At 32.0% G+C, this 20,208-nt stretch overlaps 1 protein-coding gene across 3 annotated transcripts in view; it reads right to left on the bottom strand.

The window, feature by feature from the left end:
- Positions 1–6,197: 6,197 nt before the first annotated feature.
- The window catches only part of Kcnt2 (potassium sodium-activated channel subfamily T member 2), a 375,357-nt gene continuing 361,346 nt past the window's right edge, over positions 6,198–20,208 (bottom strand). For all 3 annotated transcript variants that reach the window (XM_026409552.2, XM_026409554.2, XM_026409555.2), the window contains 2 exons: positions 14,455–14,539; positions 6,198–6,309 (listed from right to left, as the gene is read on the bottom strand). In XM_026409552.2, coding sequence (XP_026265337.1) covers positions 6,198–6,309; positions 14,455–14,539 — 197 coding nt within the window. The remainder of the gene's footprint in view (positions 6,310–14,454; positions 14,540–20,208) is intronic.

The following is a 20,208-nucleotide window of genomic DNA, read 5'->3' as shown; positions in this document are numbered from 1 at the left end:
CTTCAAAACACTAAACCAATGTTTATGCAGATTCCTAATAGTACACTTTTAAAAAATATTGTTTTTAGTTGTATATGGACACAATACCTTTATTTTATTTATTTATGTTTATGTGGTATTGACGATATAACCCAGTGCCTCCTCATAAGTGCTAGGCAAATGCTCTACCATGAAGCCACAACCCCAGCCCCTCTAATAACACACTTTTTAAGAATATATGAATATCATGTATATATTTATAATATTTCAGAAAAACTCAGAATGCGAACATGGCTCCCTGATCATAAATTATCATTTTACAAAAGAATTTTATTAAATAATTTTTTAATTTTTTGTATTCCATTGGGCATCTTTGGCTGAAAGAGAAAAAATGTGTTTATAAGAAATGGACACTTCAACTTTTATTTTCTTTCAAAGCAACATTCCTGCCAAGACGTAGGATTGGGGAGTGACCAATCACCTATCCATATGGCTAAAATGCCTGAAATTAGTTCTTTTTAAAAATATATTTCCTTTTCAAAATCCAGTCATTTATAGCCAACTGAAAAAATATATGGCAATCTTTGGCCACAATGTGATACTACTTTTGCAATAACATATTATTAAATAAAATGAACATATTCCATTATAAAAGGGCAAATGATTTTTCCTTTATCTAACAAATATTGTAATCATATTGATAAATTGGTAGAACATTTCAATTTTCAGGTAGAATATTTTCTATTTCAAAAATATATGTATTGAAAATTTTATATTCCAAAATGACTGAAGAACCATCCTCTCTCTGGCTAACTTAGGTTTTCAAGTTTAACACAGTGACACAAAGGTAACTGATTATCTTTCCCTAGCTTCAAATTAAATTATAAGTTGCTTAGTACAAGGATAAATCTTAATTTGGCTAAAGTGCGAACTGAGAATTACTTGCATGATGTTCAGTTCTTCCAAAGAAAGAATTTTTCTCCTTTAGTTAGTGATAATAAATCAAGCACAGCTACTTAATTATCTTCAGCAACATGTTTTCCTGGGTAAATGTCAGTCATTTCACAGCATGCTTTTTGCCAGAAACATTAAAAATTAGTTTGTTTTCATTAGAAAAAAGATCATAAGATATTTCTTTTTCAAAATCCAGTCATTTATAGCTTAGTTGGCTGAAGAACAAAGTTGAAACATTTATTTTCAAATAGTCATCATTTTTTCCATATTTTACCTCTGAGTTTGAATTATTAGTAAAGGCAGTAAACATGTTATATTTATATTACTCCAGTGTTTTGGTTACTTATACTATCCCATGAATGTATATTTGTAAAATCTTTTATTATAAAACTTCAGATCATTTCCTGTATTGGTCATTGCTCTACATAGAAATCGATTTCTATTAAACCACTTGAGATTATTTTGTTTATCTATTATTACTACAGTATATAGCCATACTTGTCCTGCCTAATGTACATCACAAAAGATGTTTCTTTATGAAAACATATGACAGACTGACAACCTTTTGGGGTCTCATTCTGTGCTCTCAAGTAAAATTTGAAATTCATCACATTTGATGCAAATTAGTAAAGTTTTTGAAATATGGCAATAATCAGTAATAAAATACTTGTAATTCTATAATTATTTTTTCTGTGATATAATTTAATTGTGTCCATATAGCTATATAGTATACTTATAAACCTGAACTTCAGTACTTACCTCATTTCTAGTAATAGTGTCTCAGTGGCTCTTTCTTTTGCTGATTAAAGATTTTCAGAGAAAAAAAATAAATGATTGCATTTTAATGAGAATATTGCCTAAAGAGTTCATATGATTGTTTAATAATATACAGATCACAGATTGAAAATCATAAATTTAGAAATGCTTCCTTTTCAGATTGCAAGTCTAAAGCTATCTAGCCTGCTATCTCTAGACTTAAATGCATTTTATGTATGATGAAAAAACAGAACACATAAATCTTTGTGTGGAGCTATAACTTTCTTTGACATGTGACTAATTTATGGTGCAATTCATGAAATATTTCTATTATGAATTTTTAAAAAATAGATTTCTTTTTTATTTTTACTAAAATATTTTAATTAAATACAGTTCTATTAGATTATAACATACAATGTAAGTTTATTATAAGTTCAATTACTGTTTTTAAGAATTACTATTTATAACCTTAGATTGACCGAGAAACTTAAAGCTGGCCTAATACCACTAGGCTTCTCCAAATGAGACAGACCTGAGATCAGTCTTATAAAAAATAAGAAAGATCAAAATGAAATCCAAGTGGCCTAATGTACCACAGGATGAGTATGTTATCTGTCAGAAAAGTTTCCTGGTAGATACTATTCTTATGTTGAATTTGCCTAAAGTCTGTCTCTCTGATTTGCAGTCATAAGAATTTGATGTTGTCATTATATAATGTTTGAGTACATAAAGAATTGCTGATTATATATCATATATCAGACCAGGTCCAGTTTGGAAATAGAAACTACAGTGATTTGTGCAGAGAACATTTTATATAATGAAATATTAACTGTAAGAGAGCACTGGATTAATAACAGATTGGCTAGCAGTATGTAAAGAAAACTTGGAAATAATTAAATTATAGCAGCTATAGGGAATATCTATTATCTTCAGGGCTGAGATGAAGTGCTCCAGGAAAAGAATACAGAATTCAAATGTAAACTCCTTTGGGTATGGTACAGCTGTGGTTCACAGGATGGCAAAGAAATCATTATGATGCTGCAATAGCAGAAAAAGCTGGAAGTCTGCCCTTTAGTGTGCAGGCAAAGTGATCTATGAGGTATTGTCTCTCTGCAGAGACTCTACTACAAATCCATCTGATGGGGGGCTAGGGGGAATCTTCTGGCCCAGGGTGCTGACCGCTACATATTCTGGCATGTGTTCTCTGGAGAAGCCACTACACTGAAGTATCAAGAGTAAGAAACTGTACATGCTGCAGGAACCAGTCATTTGGGAGGAGAGAGCAGACTTTACTTGGGAATTTTTTTGGTCTATGCTCATTAGTGTTTCCGAATATCCAGATCCAGATATAAGGAAGGCAAAAAGAAATCCATGTAACTCATCTTTGGGCTGTTCCTCAAGTTCCATTTACCTACTCAGCTTTTCTTCTCCTTCTTCCCACTGTTAAGAGTCTTCTATTTGTATTATTAATATTCAAGGGTTATAAAGGTGTCTTAGCAGGAAGACTAGGGAGAAAGGTGCCTACTCCATTTCCTTGGAACCAGAAGTCTATTAATGCATTTAAAACTGTTTTTCTTTCCCCTGAATCAGTGTTTTCTGGACCTTAAATTAGCACATTGGGATGTCATTCTCTGCTTTATGAAAAATACTTCTTGTTTGGCACCTGCATTAGGTTTCCTTCCTGCCACTTTCTTTTCTCCTTTCTTTCTTCTCATTGTTCATTCCCTCCTTTCTAGCTCTTCCCCTCTGGCCCCTTTCCTTTCTACGTTCTTCTATCTTGTCATAGTAAAATTACTATTCAGAATCTATTATGAGAGAAAGTAATTTATTATTTATGGCTTTATTAAGTTCTCTCTCTTCCAATGGGATCCCTTTGATGTTTATTTTGGATTTGAAATATAAAAGTAACAAAAATGAATTTTATAGTTACAAAACATACTTTGTGTAAACAAGTTTTGGCAAAAATCACAAATAGGTTTCATCATCAGAAATAATTTTATTATTTATTCTAAAGCAATTCAATGTAACTGGTAGCAAAATGGTACACAGACAATAAACAGAACCAATTCCCAGAGGGCTACAAGGACCATTATTGACTTTATGTTTTATTTTCAATGTGCTAGTGTAATTATTTTAAAAAGGCAACAGTTTGTTAAAATTATTTTATAAGCATGTTTTATTTTTTTAAATAACCCGAGAGACTAATAAACTATTATTATTATAGCAAGCTGATATGAACTCTGTCAAATATTAAATTTGGGATAACGTTTATAATAAAAAATAATTACTTTAAAAGTTATCAAACAAAATTTTTAGTCTTATAGGAAATATAATTATATCCTAGCTTAAAATCCTAGTCTTAACAACTGTCAAAATGCAAAAATACTAAACTTCAGATCTTGTGGGGAAATAGAAGGTTTGTAAAATCTTATTTTATTCCTAAAAATAACCATAATGGAGTAAAAAAATGTCAACTCAAAGAAACATCATACTTGACTATCAGTGTGCAAATATGAAACAAGTTCAGTATGTTCCTTATTCCTTTCCATTACATCATTAGTTCAATTCTGCCGTCAATTTTAACAATTATATGATAGGTGTATTTGTCAAATATATTTCACATTTATAACATACACACACATATATGCATACAATCATTAAGTTTTAAGGCATGCTCCCAATTTTAAATAACTTGTCATTTCTCTAACCAATTAGAGAAGAATAAAGAGAGCTTCTATCTGGGGAGAAATTGTTGGTGTTCTTGCCATTCTAAAATACGGGTATTGAAAATTATATTTAAAAATTTAAAAAAAAAACTCATTTCAATCCCCAAGTCCAAATGAGCAATGACAATATTCTTTGATTTCATGTTGTATGTCTTTCATTTTTTCCTATGTAATTATTAGGGAAATATTAGGATTTCTTTATATTTTTAAAAATAAATTTCTATTTTCCTTTCAGTTGATCTGCTCCATTATTTTGTAAAAAGGACAGAAATGTCCCTTACTATTCTTGAGGTCCTAGTATTATTTCATGAATGGAAACTCAATGTCAAATTAATGAATTTAAAAAAATAGGCAATTAGAAGAAAAATATATTAAAAAATTTAGCAAAGTCTATCCCACAGTAACACTTTAACACCCTTCTACCACCAGGCAAACTATCTGTGCTTTCTCTTGTACTTTTTGGTCTATTTATATAGGGAAAGAAAACAATCCAGACAAAAGCATTAGTGTCTCCAAGGGCCAATTTATATTTAAATTTATAACTGTCGAATTCTGAAAAATTCATGTTAAATTTAAAGGGCAAGGATTACCTATTTTTTAATGCTCATTCCTCACCAAGTTCAAATACAATGGTATGAATGATTTCTAAAATTCCATAACAGCATCTTTGTCTTATCCATTTTTATGATTTATTTTAGTTTCTGTTTACTCATTGTCCTCTACATTGGTCATTTTCCCAAAATTGAAGCAAAAAATTTTAACATCCTATTTTGAGGGCAATTAATTTAATGCCAAAGACATATGGAGGATGTTAAGGTTTTGACATATTTCTGTAGTCCATAAAAAGTACAAATATTTTTCCTTCAATTTTAAATTATTTTTCTGGTGAAATTAACTACATAGATATATGAAAAATGTTAAAGTTCAAGAGTCTAATGAAAATCATTTCTGCATATTTCAGAAATCCAGTTACTGTTTCAATTTTTGGAATAAAATTAAAATCAACAACTGTTTATTAAGTGTTTTCTCTATGCTAGGCATTCTTTTAGGAGAATAATATTTACTTTTTAATACACTTTTCTTAGCATAAAGTGTGTGCTGGTTATAAGGTCACCAAAATATTCAGTACTTCATATTTCTTTTTATGTTTTAATTTCTTCTGTGTAATTAAACATGCTATGAACATCTCATTTCTAAACTAATATATCATATGAAAAGGCAGACAGAAAGGGTAAAAATGACTTTAAGATTTGTATGCTAAAGCAAACTCTGATTCTTATACAAAAATCAGCCACGCAAGTTTGTTGGGTAATCTCTAGGCAGAGAAGACTAGACATTTATGATGAGCTCAATTTTATAAAACAGCAAGTTTAAAGAATATGCTATGACACATTTACTTTTTAAGAGTAACAATCTTCAATGTCCTTTGGGACATACCAAATACTAAAATTTTTCATTACTTCATAAAACCTTAATTTTTGTTAAGCTGGCTTCATATAGTTCAAGTTATTGTCAAAGAGTTGAATATCAGATTTAATTTTTTTTTGTTTTACTTTTGGTTTTCAGATTCATTCCACTGTTGTCTTTTAAGTAGTAATAGGGGAAGTACCAATAAATAATACATAGAGTTTCAAAATGATCTATACTTCTAAGAGAATAGATTTTTGCTTTAGTAGGAAAGAGTTAAATATATTTCAGTATAGTTTCTTTTAATTTCTGCAACACTTTTGCTGTTTCAAGCAAGATCCTTATAGGAAAAAGTAGTCTCTTATTTTCCTTTTATCAAAGTTGAGTTTCCTCCCTTGAGTCTTGATTAGTGGCATTGCAGATGCTGTTTTTCCGACTGGGTTCACTATTTGGAAGGTAAGCCAGTGGATCTGGTCGGATTAAGTATCTGATGAAAGAGAAAACAGGAAATCACTTTGCAATAGTAAATAAAGGCAACATTATTTGACACTGACACAATGGGTTTCTACTTTGTAATGAGCTCTGATTTCAGGTTATATAAACTGTTTTCTTTAAATAAAACTAATGAAAAGACCAATTGGTGGAAAGACTAACTATTGAGTTAGTCTATAAAACTTTGCAAGGTTTATATTATTCTTTCTATACATGATAAGATAATGATAATGAATACTGATGACTCATAATGAGTCATGAATTATATCACTACTTTCCAATTGTGATCCATTTCAGCATTGTCGTCATCTTATTCATTTTTATGATTTATTTTAGTTTTCTATTGACTCACTATCTCTTCCATTGGTCATTTTTCTATCAAGGAGGTGGGCATCCTAGACATCATTCTTTCATTTCTTAAATTCTCAATTTTATTTATCTTATTCATAAAATGAGACATTTGATTAAGTAATTCCTATGACCTTTCTAATTTTAAAATATAATCATTATATAAAATTAATGATTTAATAAGTATTGCAGTGCATATTATGCATGATAATACTTGAGTATTCATTTAAAATTAGTTTAGTGTTCATCTAAAATTAAGTGATGTTATAAAGAGAACAATAAAAATGCATAAAAATAATTTTTAATTCATTCTACACATAAATAGAAAAAAAAAGTTCATCTGCCAAACTCAAACTTTTCATTAATGGTAGTTTTCATTTGTTTTAAGATGGATGTTTTATTTCACACTGTGAAATGATCTCTGTCAACAGCACACACTTCTTGGGCACCTGTAGGACCAGTGCTAGCATCTGGCAATACAAAGCAGTCTCAGTCTCAAAATCTCACCCCTGCCCTGCAGGAGACTAGAGTATAGCTTCTGAAGCATATATAAAGAAGACAGGAAATTTCAAATAGCCACAACGAAGAGAAGAGAGAATTGGGAACTACTTTCTCTTAAGAGATTTGAGTTGAACTTGTCACTGCAGGTGTGAGAAGAGAGGAGGAGGGAGGCCATTCCTGAGCTGGACAACTAGGGGAACAGAGGAAGGGCTGTTCCTAACATGCTTAGAATTGCGTTTGACTTCACATGACTGGTGAGACCAAGAAACAGTGGTAGGCAGAGTCAGAAAGAATGGCAAGAAGTAGCTAATGAAGGATCTTCAGCTTCAGGGAAAAACAACTTTTTTTGGTTATTGTTCCAAAGGTAGTGGGAAGCCACTGATGGTTAGGAAGAAAGAGGATAGCAAATGTAATGCAAGATTCCAAGACAGTTTTTTCCAGGTAAAAATGAAAGCAATATTTTATGTTCCTATAATGATTTTAGGAGGAAGTAGAAAATATGAATGGAGCAATCAATTAAAAAGTGAGAACTCAATGAAAATCATAATTTTCTCTTAAGGATTAAAGGGAAAATATTTATAAAATATAGCCCTTAATTTAAGTGAGAAAGAGTATTAAAAGCACTGCAGTCTATTTTTTTCAATCAAAAGTTGAGAGTAGTGTCTTTGAATCTGTTTACTGGATTTTGCTATCTTTGTACACTATTTTATAATTACTTAAAATATCAATAGCATTATAGATCGATGAAGAAAATTAATAGTGCACATTAAGCCCTTTAATGCCATATCATTTAGTGATTTTCTTAAATCAAATTAATGCTGCCAGTTCAATTGGAATGAACTTTTGAAGGTGAATTTTTAGAATCACATAAAAGGCACATGTATAATCCACATAAATTTATCGAAGTAGTGACAAAAGTTTCTTCCTCTATTGTTATCACTACTACAAGTGTAATAAAGCAAATTTCTTAAGCTGTATTTTTAATATTTTTAGTTGTACATGGACACAATAACTTTATTGTATTTATTTATCTTTATGTGGTATTGAGGATGGAACCCAGTTCCTCACATGTGCTAGGCAAGCACTCTGCCACTGAACTACAACACAACCTTATGCTGTATTTTTATATGCTACATATGATGGAATATTTTTTCATGATAATTTGCCATCACTCAAATTCTACTAAAATATATTTCAGTGCCACAAACATAGATTATTGCAATGATGTAATAATGGTTTTTATAGAAGTCAAGTTGAGATTTTAGATTAAAAATAACAGAAAATAAAAGCATCCAAAGGGGAGGAAAAAGTTCCAAACATATATGCATTTTACCTGTATACGTTATACCATATATGATTTATTTATAAGCTGGAAGATTTCAGAAATAATTTAGTCAAATACATACATATATGATATGGGACTATGTCCATAGACTTCAAAGGATAACAATATATTTTTGATAATTCTTTCAAAAATAATCATGTAAAATAATTTTGTTAGGGTTAAGATACTTAACCTATTTTGAAATACAAGTCAAGTAAGCATAACTAAATGAAAACTATATAATGAATACAATTGTATTATTTGGAAAGAAGTATAAGAAGGTTTGTATTAATGGGGTAGCCTGAAGAATTCATAGATATTACTTATATTTATGTGTTTAAAGAAAAGAATATTTCTTTAATAATTTATTTATTTAATAATTTATTTCTTTATTTCACTCGCCCTAAAACCAAACACTACTCTATAAGTTAACATTCAGTTTTCTATTCTTTCTTATTTATACACTTTGGAAAAAGTCATTCCCATTTATCTTACTTAATCTATAAAATATAAAAAAATACTTCCTATATAGAACTAATTGATCCTCAAAGCTGCAGTATTATATATCTATATGCTTTCTAGACATTTCTGCTTAGCACTTTAAGAAATATATCTAGATCCAGTTCATTATCTTTTTCCTCCAGTCAACAATCCCTCTTCCCAGTTTGAGAAATTGGTAGACTCCTTTTTCCTCAATTCCCACATCAGTGATGAAGTATCATTCTTTGCCTCCATACATAAATTTACATAGGAACTTACCTTTACAATCCATTGTCTTGATACTGTGACAGGTTATCTCCCTCATGCCTGCTTCTGAACTGCTTTCCCTACTTTCAGGCCCATTTCAACCATAATCCACCCTGATTAGCATACCTGAGGGATGACATCAGCAAGATGGATGAGGAGAGGTGTCTGGCACCTTTCCCTCCAAAATAAAGAACCAAATCAAGGGGCTATTTCTCTGGAGTGTTTAAAACAGAAGACCAAAGTTCAGTGGGAAGTTGCAGAGATGTCACTGAAGAGACATGAAAACTTTATAAAGAAGGGAACTGAGTAAACAGCATCTTCTGTACATCTCCCAATATCAAGTCTGAACCAAAAAACTTCATGTGGAGGTCCTACTTAGGCAGAAGAACCCCAGCAGTCTCATTCTCTCCATAGACACCCTAAGCATTTACTGCTGGAGATCCCCACAGTCCATGAAGGTCTTGAACCCAGCTTGGGGAGCTGTGGGTTATTATACCAGTGTATTAACATCAACAAAGAGCACAAAACACACTGTGCCCTTCCCTGTCCAGGCTCCTGCAGAACACCATCTTGAGATCCTACCCACCCATGTTCCTGTGAGGCAGCCAGATATCTAAGGCCTGCAAACCAGCTGAATTCCCCTGCCTACCATCCCACAGTCCCCAGCAAACAGCTGAGCAGCCTTCCCTGAGTGGCTCAGCCTGATGAGCAGATAGGCCTCCCCACCACACACCTCCAGCCTGGTAAACAGATGGGAGGCCAGACCATGCATAGTTAGCCTGGGGAAGCAGCTGAACCAACCCTAAACAGGTTGGCCAACAGAGGCTCTGGGATCAGATGGGCAGCCACACCTAACAACCGCTGGCAGGATACCCTGAACTGCTCAAACTACAGGTGCCTAGGAAGCAAAAGGGCAACTTTACCTATTCTCCTGAAACTACTAGAAGTACTAGGAAGCCTCTCTTGAGAAAATTAGATTACTGAGGATCAGAATTGTATCCAGAACCCCAGGAAACAGCCAAGTAATCTGTCTTGAATGATTTAGTCCGTAAAGGCCTTTGGAAGCATGTAGGTAGAGGTAGCCCCATCCACATATCTTCAGCCCCAGAAAACAACTGGACTGCCTATCCTGAGCAGGCTGGGGATAGATCTTGCTAAGTCACCTCTATAGCCCTGGGATATTTCAGGACAACCTAATCATGCCTGTCTGTGTAGCCTCACTCCTGTATGGTTTTTAAAAGATAATAGGTAACCTTGCTCTGCTACCAGAATCACTGCTCCATAACAAGTATTTCCACAGAGGCAGCCCCATTTCCCCCATAGCCCTCAGAAACAGATGGATGCTCTGTCTATACTGATGGTCCAGGTCCATCTTGCCAGCGTGAGCCTGCCAGACTGGATCCACTGGATCCTGACATAGCCTATGGAACATAATAGGTATCCTAAAACTGCAGTTAAGAGCAAATTATTAAGAGCCACTAACTAACCAACCACATTCAAGAGGGTTGCATCCCTGCTGACAGTGCAAACCATGACCTCTATAGCCTAGGCCGCTGAGACACCCCGGGGCATCACCAGCATTGATCATGACTATGGAAGCTGCACAGACAGGACCGTAAGGCACCTATGTGGAACCAAAACAAACATAGCCTCTCTAGACCCTAGGTCATCACAGAAAATTATGTCACTGAGAAAACCATATTATAAAATTAGTAGAGGCAACTGACCCTTTAGTTTCACAATTACCAATGTACAGACACAAGGAGCATGAAAAGGAGAACATAATGTGACATCTCCAAAGGAACACAAGGACTCTCTAGCAACAGACTCCAAAGAAGAACAAGTTGACTAATTACCTGGCAAATAATTTAAAACAATGACTTTAAGAAAACTCAATAGGATAGGAGAGAATACAGACAGAACATTCAATAAAATTGGGAATGTAATTCATGATCTAAGTGAAAACGTCAGCAAAGTCAGAGTTCATAAAAAAGAACCAAACAGAAATCTTGGAGCTAAAGAAATCAATAAATGAAACAAAAGAATGAAGAAAGTCTACAAGACTTATAGGACACTAGTAAGTGACCAACAGTTGCATTATTGGCATTCCAGAATAAGAAAAGGAAAAAGGCAGAGAAAACACATTCAAAGAAATAATTGCTGAAATCTTTTAAATCTTGTAAAAGATATGGGCATCCACATTCATAGAACTCAAAGGACTCCTAAAAGATTAGACTCAGTAACAGGTTCTCTGAGGCATATTACAGGCAAACTGTCAAAATTGCAAGACATTCCCCCTTTGTATTTCTTTCTTCCTTTATTTTCTAAGTCTGGCTTATTTTACTTAGCATAAAGTTCTCCAATTCCATTTATTTACCAGCAAATGCCATAATTTCCAAGGGAAAGGGAGGAAAAAAGGAAAAAGAGAAGAAAAAGGAATGAATTTGAGCAAATTATACTATGTGTATGTATGAATATTTCAAAATTCATTCAGATTTAATATGTAATTATAATGCATCAACTAAAAAATAAAATAGAAGACAGACTAATTGAGTAGATGAAGAGTATCTGAGGAAGGGTGGAAAAGAGGAAGTACTTTTATTGAAAGAAAATGGAGAAAACTATATATTCATATATGAATATGCCAAAATGACCCCAATTATTTTAACTATGATGCCCTAAAAATAAATGAATAAACCAATAAGAAAAGTTCACTACCAAGAGTGATTTCTAAAAAAATCAAGATAAAAGCATCAAGTCATACATAAGGGAATCCGCATTGGTCTAAAAGCAGACTTCTCAGCAGAATCCTCAAGGGCCAGGAGAGAACGGGATATATTCAAAGTCCTAAAGCAAAAAGGAAAAACAAAAACACAAACACAAACAAAATCAAACAAACAAACAAACAAACAAAAAACCCAGCCAGACCTAGAATGCTATACATGGCAAAGTTATATTTCAGAAATGAAGGAAAAATAAAGACTTTCCAAGACCTGCAAAAACTGATAGAATTCATCACCACCAGATCAGCTATATAAGAAATACCTAAGGGAGTCTTCTAGTAGAAGTAAAACAATGATAATAACAATCCTGCAGATGTGCAAGTTACAAAAATTACCTGCGGAGTCAATATATATAAAAGAGAAGAGAATAAAACCTTATCAATACAGAAAACCATCAAATTACAGAGATGAACAATAAGACAGGATATGCAAAACAACTACAGAAATTAACCAAAGGAGAAGACTATGGCTTTACTTATCAATAGTGAGCTTGTATATAAACAAAATATATTCTGCAAATAAAAGGCTTAAACTGGAGGGATGGATTTAAAAAACAAACAAATGAAAAATGATCCAATGGTAAAATGCCTAAAAGAAACTCTTTCATCAGTAAAGGCACACACAGACTGAGAGTGAAGGGACAGAAAAAGATAAGCCAAGCAAACCAAAATGGGAAGCAAGGAGAAATGACAATTATTTCATATAAAATAGACATTAAGTCAAAAACTGCATGTAGAGATAAAGAAGGTCACTATGTGATAGTAAAGTGATCGATAAAACAAAGAAATAACAATTATAAATATATATACATGTGATGCAAGAGTGTCCAGTTATTTAAATCAAACATTCTTAAATGCTAAATGAAACATCCTTTTATTTTAAAAGGAAAAATGGATCCAGGACAGTAGATTTCAACATCCCACTTTAATCATTGGATAGATCATCCAGACAAAAAATCCATAAAGAGACATTGGAGTTAAACTACACTATAGATTAAATTGACCTAATGACATATCACAGAATATTCCATCCAGCAGTTGCAGAATTGACATTCTTTTAATCCATATGTAGCATATTATCTGGCACAGAACACTGCTGGGCCACAAGTCTCAAGAAATACCAAAAACTGAAATCATAACGTGTTTTTTTTTCTGACCATAGTGAAAGAAGCTAGAAGTCAGTAACAAGAGGTTCTTTAGAAATTTTACAGATACAAGGGAATTAAATAATGTTCTCTGAAATGACAAATGTCAGTGAAGAAATCAAAAGGAAATTTTAAAAAAATTATTAGAAGAAATTGAAAATGAAAACACAACATAGCAAAATCTATGTAATACAGTAAAAACAGTACTAAGAAGGAAGCTTTTTTTTTAGAGAGAGAGAGACAGAGAGAGAGAGAGAGAATTTTTTTAATATTTATTTTTTAGTTTTCGGTGGACACAACATCTTTATTTTATCTTTATGTGGTGCTGAGGATCAAACCCGGCACCGCGCGCATGCCAGGCGAGCGCGCTACCACTTGAACCACATCCCCAGCCCCATAAAAATAAGCTTTTAGAAATACACACCTACATTACAAAAAGGATTTCAAATAATCCAATGGTACAACTCAGGGAAGAAGAAAAGCAAGACTAAACCTCACTCAAAATTAGTGAAAGGAAATAAATAATCAAGAGCAGAACATAAATAAAATAATGAGAAAAAATCATACATATATATATATGTAGATATATATAAACATATCAACAAAGTGAAGTCTAACTCTCACTAATGTTTTCCTCCTTCAATATACTTTTATTAATTAACTATATGCAATTTGAAGTCAAAGAAAATGTCTTAATTATCACCATATCACATCTTTACGATAATATTATTACTGTAGTCTATGTAGAATCTATATTTTTTCAATGAATCTAATTTCCTAATGGAATTTTTCTAATTTTTAGAATGTTGTTATTGTAATTTTAGTGCACATTAATTATACAAATTAGTGGATTTCACTTTGGCATTTTTATATATGCATGCATTGAGCTTTGATCATGTCCCTCCTCCCTTCTCTTCATGTTTTGACCTATTTTACTTTAGCTCTCAGGAACTCTATGGTATTTAGAATTAAGTAGTGTGGAATATTTCAGGTTTTCCTTTGAGTTGTTTTCCTATTATACCACAAGTTTTATTTCCTCAAATAAATATAGAACTCATGCCACTATTGCCTTCTTTGTTCCACCTTTCTTGTCCTTTCTTTTAAATAAACCTATAATTTTTATAGTATTGTAATAAGGAACACATCACATGCATATTTTTAATCAGAAATAGACTTTATAAGCATTTGTATCACAGAAAAATAAGGGGCTATGGTGGTAACATATAAAATTTATACAGAAATTAGTAGTTTTCTAAAAATGCATGTCCAATATAAGATATGAGATCAACTTACACAACATCATTGAGTTCAAGCCTGGTATCTGGAGATGGGTTAATCAGGATGTAGGAGAGGGTACTTTGATGATCATTCATTTCATCTAGAAGATAAATAAATGCCAAGTTTGTTATATTATTTACAGAAAATGACAGGAATTATTGCAGATCATCCCTTTGCTCAAACCATGCATTTGTCAATGAGAACTTGCTACAAGTGTCACCACAGTATGACTGGGTACATAAGTTTGACTATTTTCAAATTATTGTCATTGGAAATATCTGACAGGTACCCATTTGTTGTCCCAATAGATGAAAGAAAAAAGTACCTAATTCTCTTCCGAGCAAATATAGTTGGAGTCTTTCTTTTAGTTATTACACTGAAAAAACCATTTCTACTAAAGAAATAGCTGAGCTAGATTATTTATTTTGCCTTATAAATTATTAAAAATAATTGTGGTTAAAGACAGTTATTCCAGAAAAAGCATTCATATAGTAAATTCTTTGAAAAAATATCTAATTATATAACATTTAGAAAGCATGATAGAAATGTGTCTAAAAGCCTTAAAAGTCCCAGAATATGTTCGATTTTATAACCTAATATATTTAAATAAGCCATCCTGGGTTTTTTTGGAAAATGCAAAGCATCCTATGAAATTAAATTTAACCATATTTTAAAAAGGAAGTGTACCATTAAATCACTTGTTTTTCATCTAAATCACTAAATATTAAAATAAAGAGAGAGAATGTACAATTTTAATTTTGTTAATTCACTCTGAAAACATCCTTAAGGGGGAGGTTAGCACTATGCAGGTGCAATAGCTTAGATGTGGCCTGAATTGTGTTTCCCAAAGGTTCATGTGTTGGAAGGTTGGTCCTCACTATTGAGACACTGGGGAGTGGTAGACCTTAAAAGGTTGATCTAGGGGTTGGTCATTGGAGGCGCTGTCCTCAGAAAGGACTGGGACAATTATCTGAGCTAGTTCTAATAAGAGCAAGTTGTTATAAAAGAGTAAGAGTGGCAGGTCCTGGCATTCTGCTTCCCTGTTTCACCTTGTGATTTCTCCATTTCATATGTACTCCTGCCATGAGGTGATGTAGCCAAGGGAGCCATTACCATGGCTCAATCAACAGGACCATCCAATCGTGGATATTCTGCCTCCAAAACTGTGAGTTAAAGAAACTTCTTTTCTTTATAGAGTGCCCAAATTAAAGTTATTATGTTATAGCAATAAAAGAATTAACTAATACAATAGAACATTGAAAGAAAATGGCTTGACATCTCAATTTTTTAAATTCCAAAGTAATCATAAAATGCAAAAATGTAAAGCCATGTGGACACATACTTCAAAAAATAAACATAATTCATCCCATGGGTAATCTGTATATCCTGTGAGGATACTCTTAACAAATCCTGCTCCATGGCCATAGAATCTTTTTGTGTTTTTTCTGTTGCAAGTAAGCACGCTTCCTGAAGGAACTACTAAGTTTTACAGTTTGAACAAAATTCTAAAAATAAATTTCATACTAATGAAGAGACATCAATACTTAAATAACTATATTATAGCAGAGATCTTATAAGGCCAGCATGACTGACCTTGATTAAAAAATAATAGCTGTCCTAGAAGATATGTTATTTTTATAAAATAAAATTGGCAACTGTGTGCATGTGACTAGAAAACTATCACACTAACATGAAAGACAACATTTTCACTTGTGGTATTTCAAATAGATATGCAAGAATACTTATTTTTAATGTTTACAAATAAAAATTCTTACAAAGAAAAACTAACCATAAGTTTACCAATGTAACTCTTATAGTCATAGGCTCATCAAGTTAATATTCAAATAAAAGAATATAATTTGGTTGAAATCTAATTTGCTAAATCTAGCAATTATACGTGGGAATAGATAGCTCACTAAACTAGCTGGAACCTGGAATCCAACTAGTATGAACTGATGTTTTCTCGAAATATGGTCCATTCCAGCTTAAAGAATAATGTACAAAGAGAACATAATCAGAATGATTTCTCCTTATGCAAAACAGGTTTTTGCTTTGACTAGGACATTGTAGTCATACATCATAGTTGGATTCATTTTGACAAAATCATACATTCATGAAGTTTAATTTATACCATTTCATTCATGGTGACTCCACTCCCTTCTCCCTCACTCCCTCTATTTCTTTTCCTCTACTCTACTGGTCTTCAATTCACTCACTTATTTATTTGCTTATAATTGGTGTGAAAAGCAATTTTGATTCAAGTCTTTTTTTTCTTGAGAAATTTTCCTCTCATGTGAATTTCCATGACTGCTTTTCAAAGAAACTGAGATTGACAATGCACTATGGAGACTAAATCATATAATCCACCGAAACGTACTAGGACTACCAGAAAATCTCCTTTTCCTTAGGCTACAAATGACACAGTTTCTTGTCTAAGCAGTGGAATTACTGAACTATCACACAAGGAAAACATTTTAACAGATAACTTTTCAGACGATATTCACAAATGCTTTGTTGGAAGGCCTGCAGTTGTTTTTTTCTCTTTGTGACTTTGTATTTAAGAAATATTGAGGTTCAAAAAAAAATTATATTGGAGTTACACATCAAAGTCACATTCAACAATAGTTATTATCAGTCGTAAATCTGGTATTTCTGCCTCTATGGTAAATCTGGTATATCTGCCTCATTCTCTGTGGTTTTTATTTTAAATTTCTAAATTCTGTATGAGAAAATGATACAAGTTTGCTGGATTGTTAAGACCCCATCATAATAATTATCACTGACTCTAGCAAAAACACATAATGATCACAAATGAAGTCTGAACCAAAACTATAAAACCATACTTATTGACTGAAATAAATTTCCTTTGGTAGGTTTGGTTTCATAAACTCCAAAATCAAAATTCTATTTTTAAAGAAAAAATATCTACTAATATCTATTGCTATATATTCACTGTGTTGCCATAAACTCTGATCTTGGCAAATTAACAAACAGCATTATATAGTTTAAATTTCTGCCAGTGAAAGTATCGCTTCAATTTTGAGATAATTATCTAAATAAAATTATCTAATTAAAATGAGATAATTATGTAAATAAAACTGTTATTATGATAAATTGAAAATATAGAACATCGAAAACTTTATAAGAAATTCTATAGGGTAAAAAGTCAAAGATTACAGAGTATTACAGAGAAACTTATTTTTTCTAAGTTAATTTCTAAATTAATTAGCATATAATTATTCAGTTAAAATTTTCAAGTAGAAAATATTCTTAGTTTGTGTAAGTGGATCTTAAATAAAGGAAATAAAATCATACTCCTATAGTTCTTAAAAATTAATTTATGCATACTAATTCACAAAATGTAAATTTAAATTTTTACTATATTTTGTTTGAAACTTTCATTTGAAATATTTTCGGTTTTTTTGAAAAAGAAGAATAAAGTTTAAAAGTTTCCTGTCAGTTATGAGAGGCCTCACAATGTACCAGTCTTTTTGGTGCCTTGATCATGGACTTCCAGCCTCCATAATTGTGAGAAAACAAACTTCTAATTTAGGCCCCCTAGTTTGTGGTATTTGTTATGGTGACCCTAGTAGACAAATATAACTTCTGAAAAAACATGTCCATTATGTAATCTTAATCAAAGAAACATTCTGTATAATAAAATATCAGATTAAGAGACCCATTTAAGACAAAAGCCTCCTAAACCAGATTGTCTACATTAAAATTCTGGCTCTATCAATGACAAATTATGAGATCTTAGGGAAATTCACTTAATTTCACTTATTCTCAATGGGTTTAGTTTCCTCACCTGGAAAACAGGAACAATAGCAGTGTTATCACATAGTTTGTTGTAGAAATAAATTATGAGTAAATAATAAAATTTTAAATTAATATATAGTTCTAAGGCATAATGCCTAGTTGATATCAGATATTATGAAAAGATTACCTAATATTATCATAGCAAGCAAAATAAAGCTATAAATTATAAGTAAAATCATAAATTTGTTGGAACAAAAAGGTGTTGTCGGGCAAAGGTAGTGGAGTGTTCCAAACCAAGTAGAATGGGAACTGGGACACCTGAGATAGTGCAGGGGTTAGGGGGTGGGTCGAGACCCCTGAAGGGCTTGTGGATCTTGGATGGGAGTTTGAATTGTATTCTAAGTATAATGAGAAAGCATTTAAAATTTGTCAGGTATGGTGGTGGGGTTGGCAGCATGATCCAGTTTTCTATTAAATATATATTTTTGCTCTGTGGGAAATGAACTTTAGAAGGGACCAAGTTTAGATTCAGAAATATTAGGCTTTTTTGAAACAGAAATGTAGGTGAGAGATGATGGTTATTATGGAGTAATAAATAGGAAGGAAGAGGGAAGGTATATAGAAATGAAAAAGATATGAAGACCAACAGGGGGAAGGAGGGAAGAATGGAGCGAGATAAAGTTTTAAGATGGGAGATACCACACCATATGATATCTTTCATATCACATTTATCATTTTGTGGGTATAAATCCAAACTTCCACCTAACGTTGTTTACATCCTGTCTTAGCAAAGTCCTTTAACATTGTTCAGAGTAAAGATACGCTAGTGAAATCTCTTAGCATTTGCTGAAATTGTCTTTATTTACCTTCATTTTAGAGAGTGATAATAAATACTTATGTCCAGGTAGACCATATTGTTTTAGGTACACTAGGTAGTACTCCAAAGATGTCTCTCTATGGTTTTTGGATTTGCCAAATTTTTAACAGGATGTCTGTTGAGAGATTTCTTCTTCTTCTTTTTTTTTTTTTTTTTTTTAAAAAAAAGAGTGTTTTTTTTAATCCTCTGACTCCTTTTGAGATATTTTATCATTTATTTACAACAATTTTGTATATTGTGTCTTAGAATTATTTTTAATGTTATATTACTTGAATATAAATTTTATTCTTGCATATAAGTTATCAAATTCAAAAAAATTACCATTATTATTTCTTCAAATATTCATTCTCCTCTCTCCTATTGGGATGAAAACTGCATGTATGTAAGATAACTTGATTTCATCCTATTGGTAATTAACACTGTACTTTTCATTATTTTTCCCCCATCACTCTCATCAATGCATTTTGGGTAGTCTATCATAATGGCTTTTGCATTTTTATATTATCTTCTGTGGTAGCCATTACGAGGTTAATCCCATGAAGATTTTTATTTCCAATAATGAATTATGCACCTTTAGGAGCTTCAATTTCTCCACATACAGAATATATTGTAATAACTACATTAATACTCATGTTTTCTGTATATGTTTCATGTGATTGATTTTTCTGCTTGTTTATGGTTCTATTTTCTTATTTTGGGTCAACTTCCTTGACTACCAGCCTGTGAATGGGTTACCTCATTTGATTCACTTCCTTTGGAGAACAAAGGAAGTTAAAGCTTCCTTTTCTCCAGTGATTGCACACGATTGATATTTTTTCTAATTATTTAAGTTGAGAGCATGAATAACTGTCAGAACAAGAAATTTGCCTTTTTTTTGTTTTAGTACATTTAGATAGCTCATTCTTTACTTTCTTGTTGACTGCTTATTTATACAACCAATAGTAAAATGTTAATAGCAAAAAGTCCACTCAACCAGCTAACATTTTTTCTCAGTTACAAAAATATTTTACTCAAGTTGGTCATGTTTTTCTTACACATATACCAAAACACAACACTTGAATTTCCAATTGTAAAGATAAAATATAGGTGTAATTAAGTGCAATGAAGTTAATGATGATGGTAAGTAAAAGTAT

The sequence above is a fragment of the Urocitellus parryii genome, chromosome 9 (genome assembly GCF_045843805.1).
Source record: "Urocitellus parryii isolate mUroPar1 chromosome 9, mUroPar1.hap1, whole genome shotgun sequence".
Taxonomy (NCBI): Eukaryota; Metazoa; Chordata; class Mammalia; order Rodentia; family Sciuridae; genus Urocitellus; species Urocitellus parryii.
Note: the sequence above shows the minus strand (reverse complement) of the source record. Positions and strands in the feature narration are given on the sequence as shown.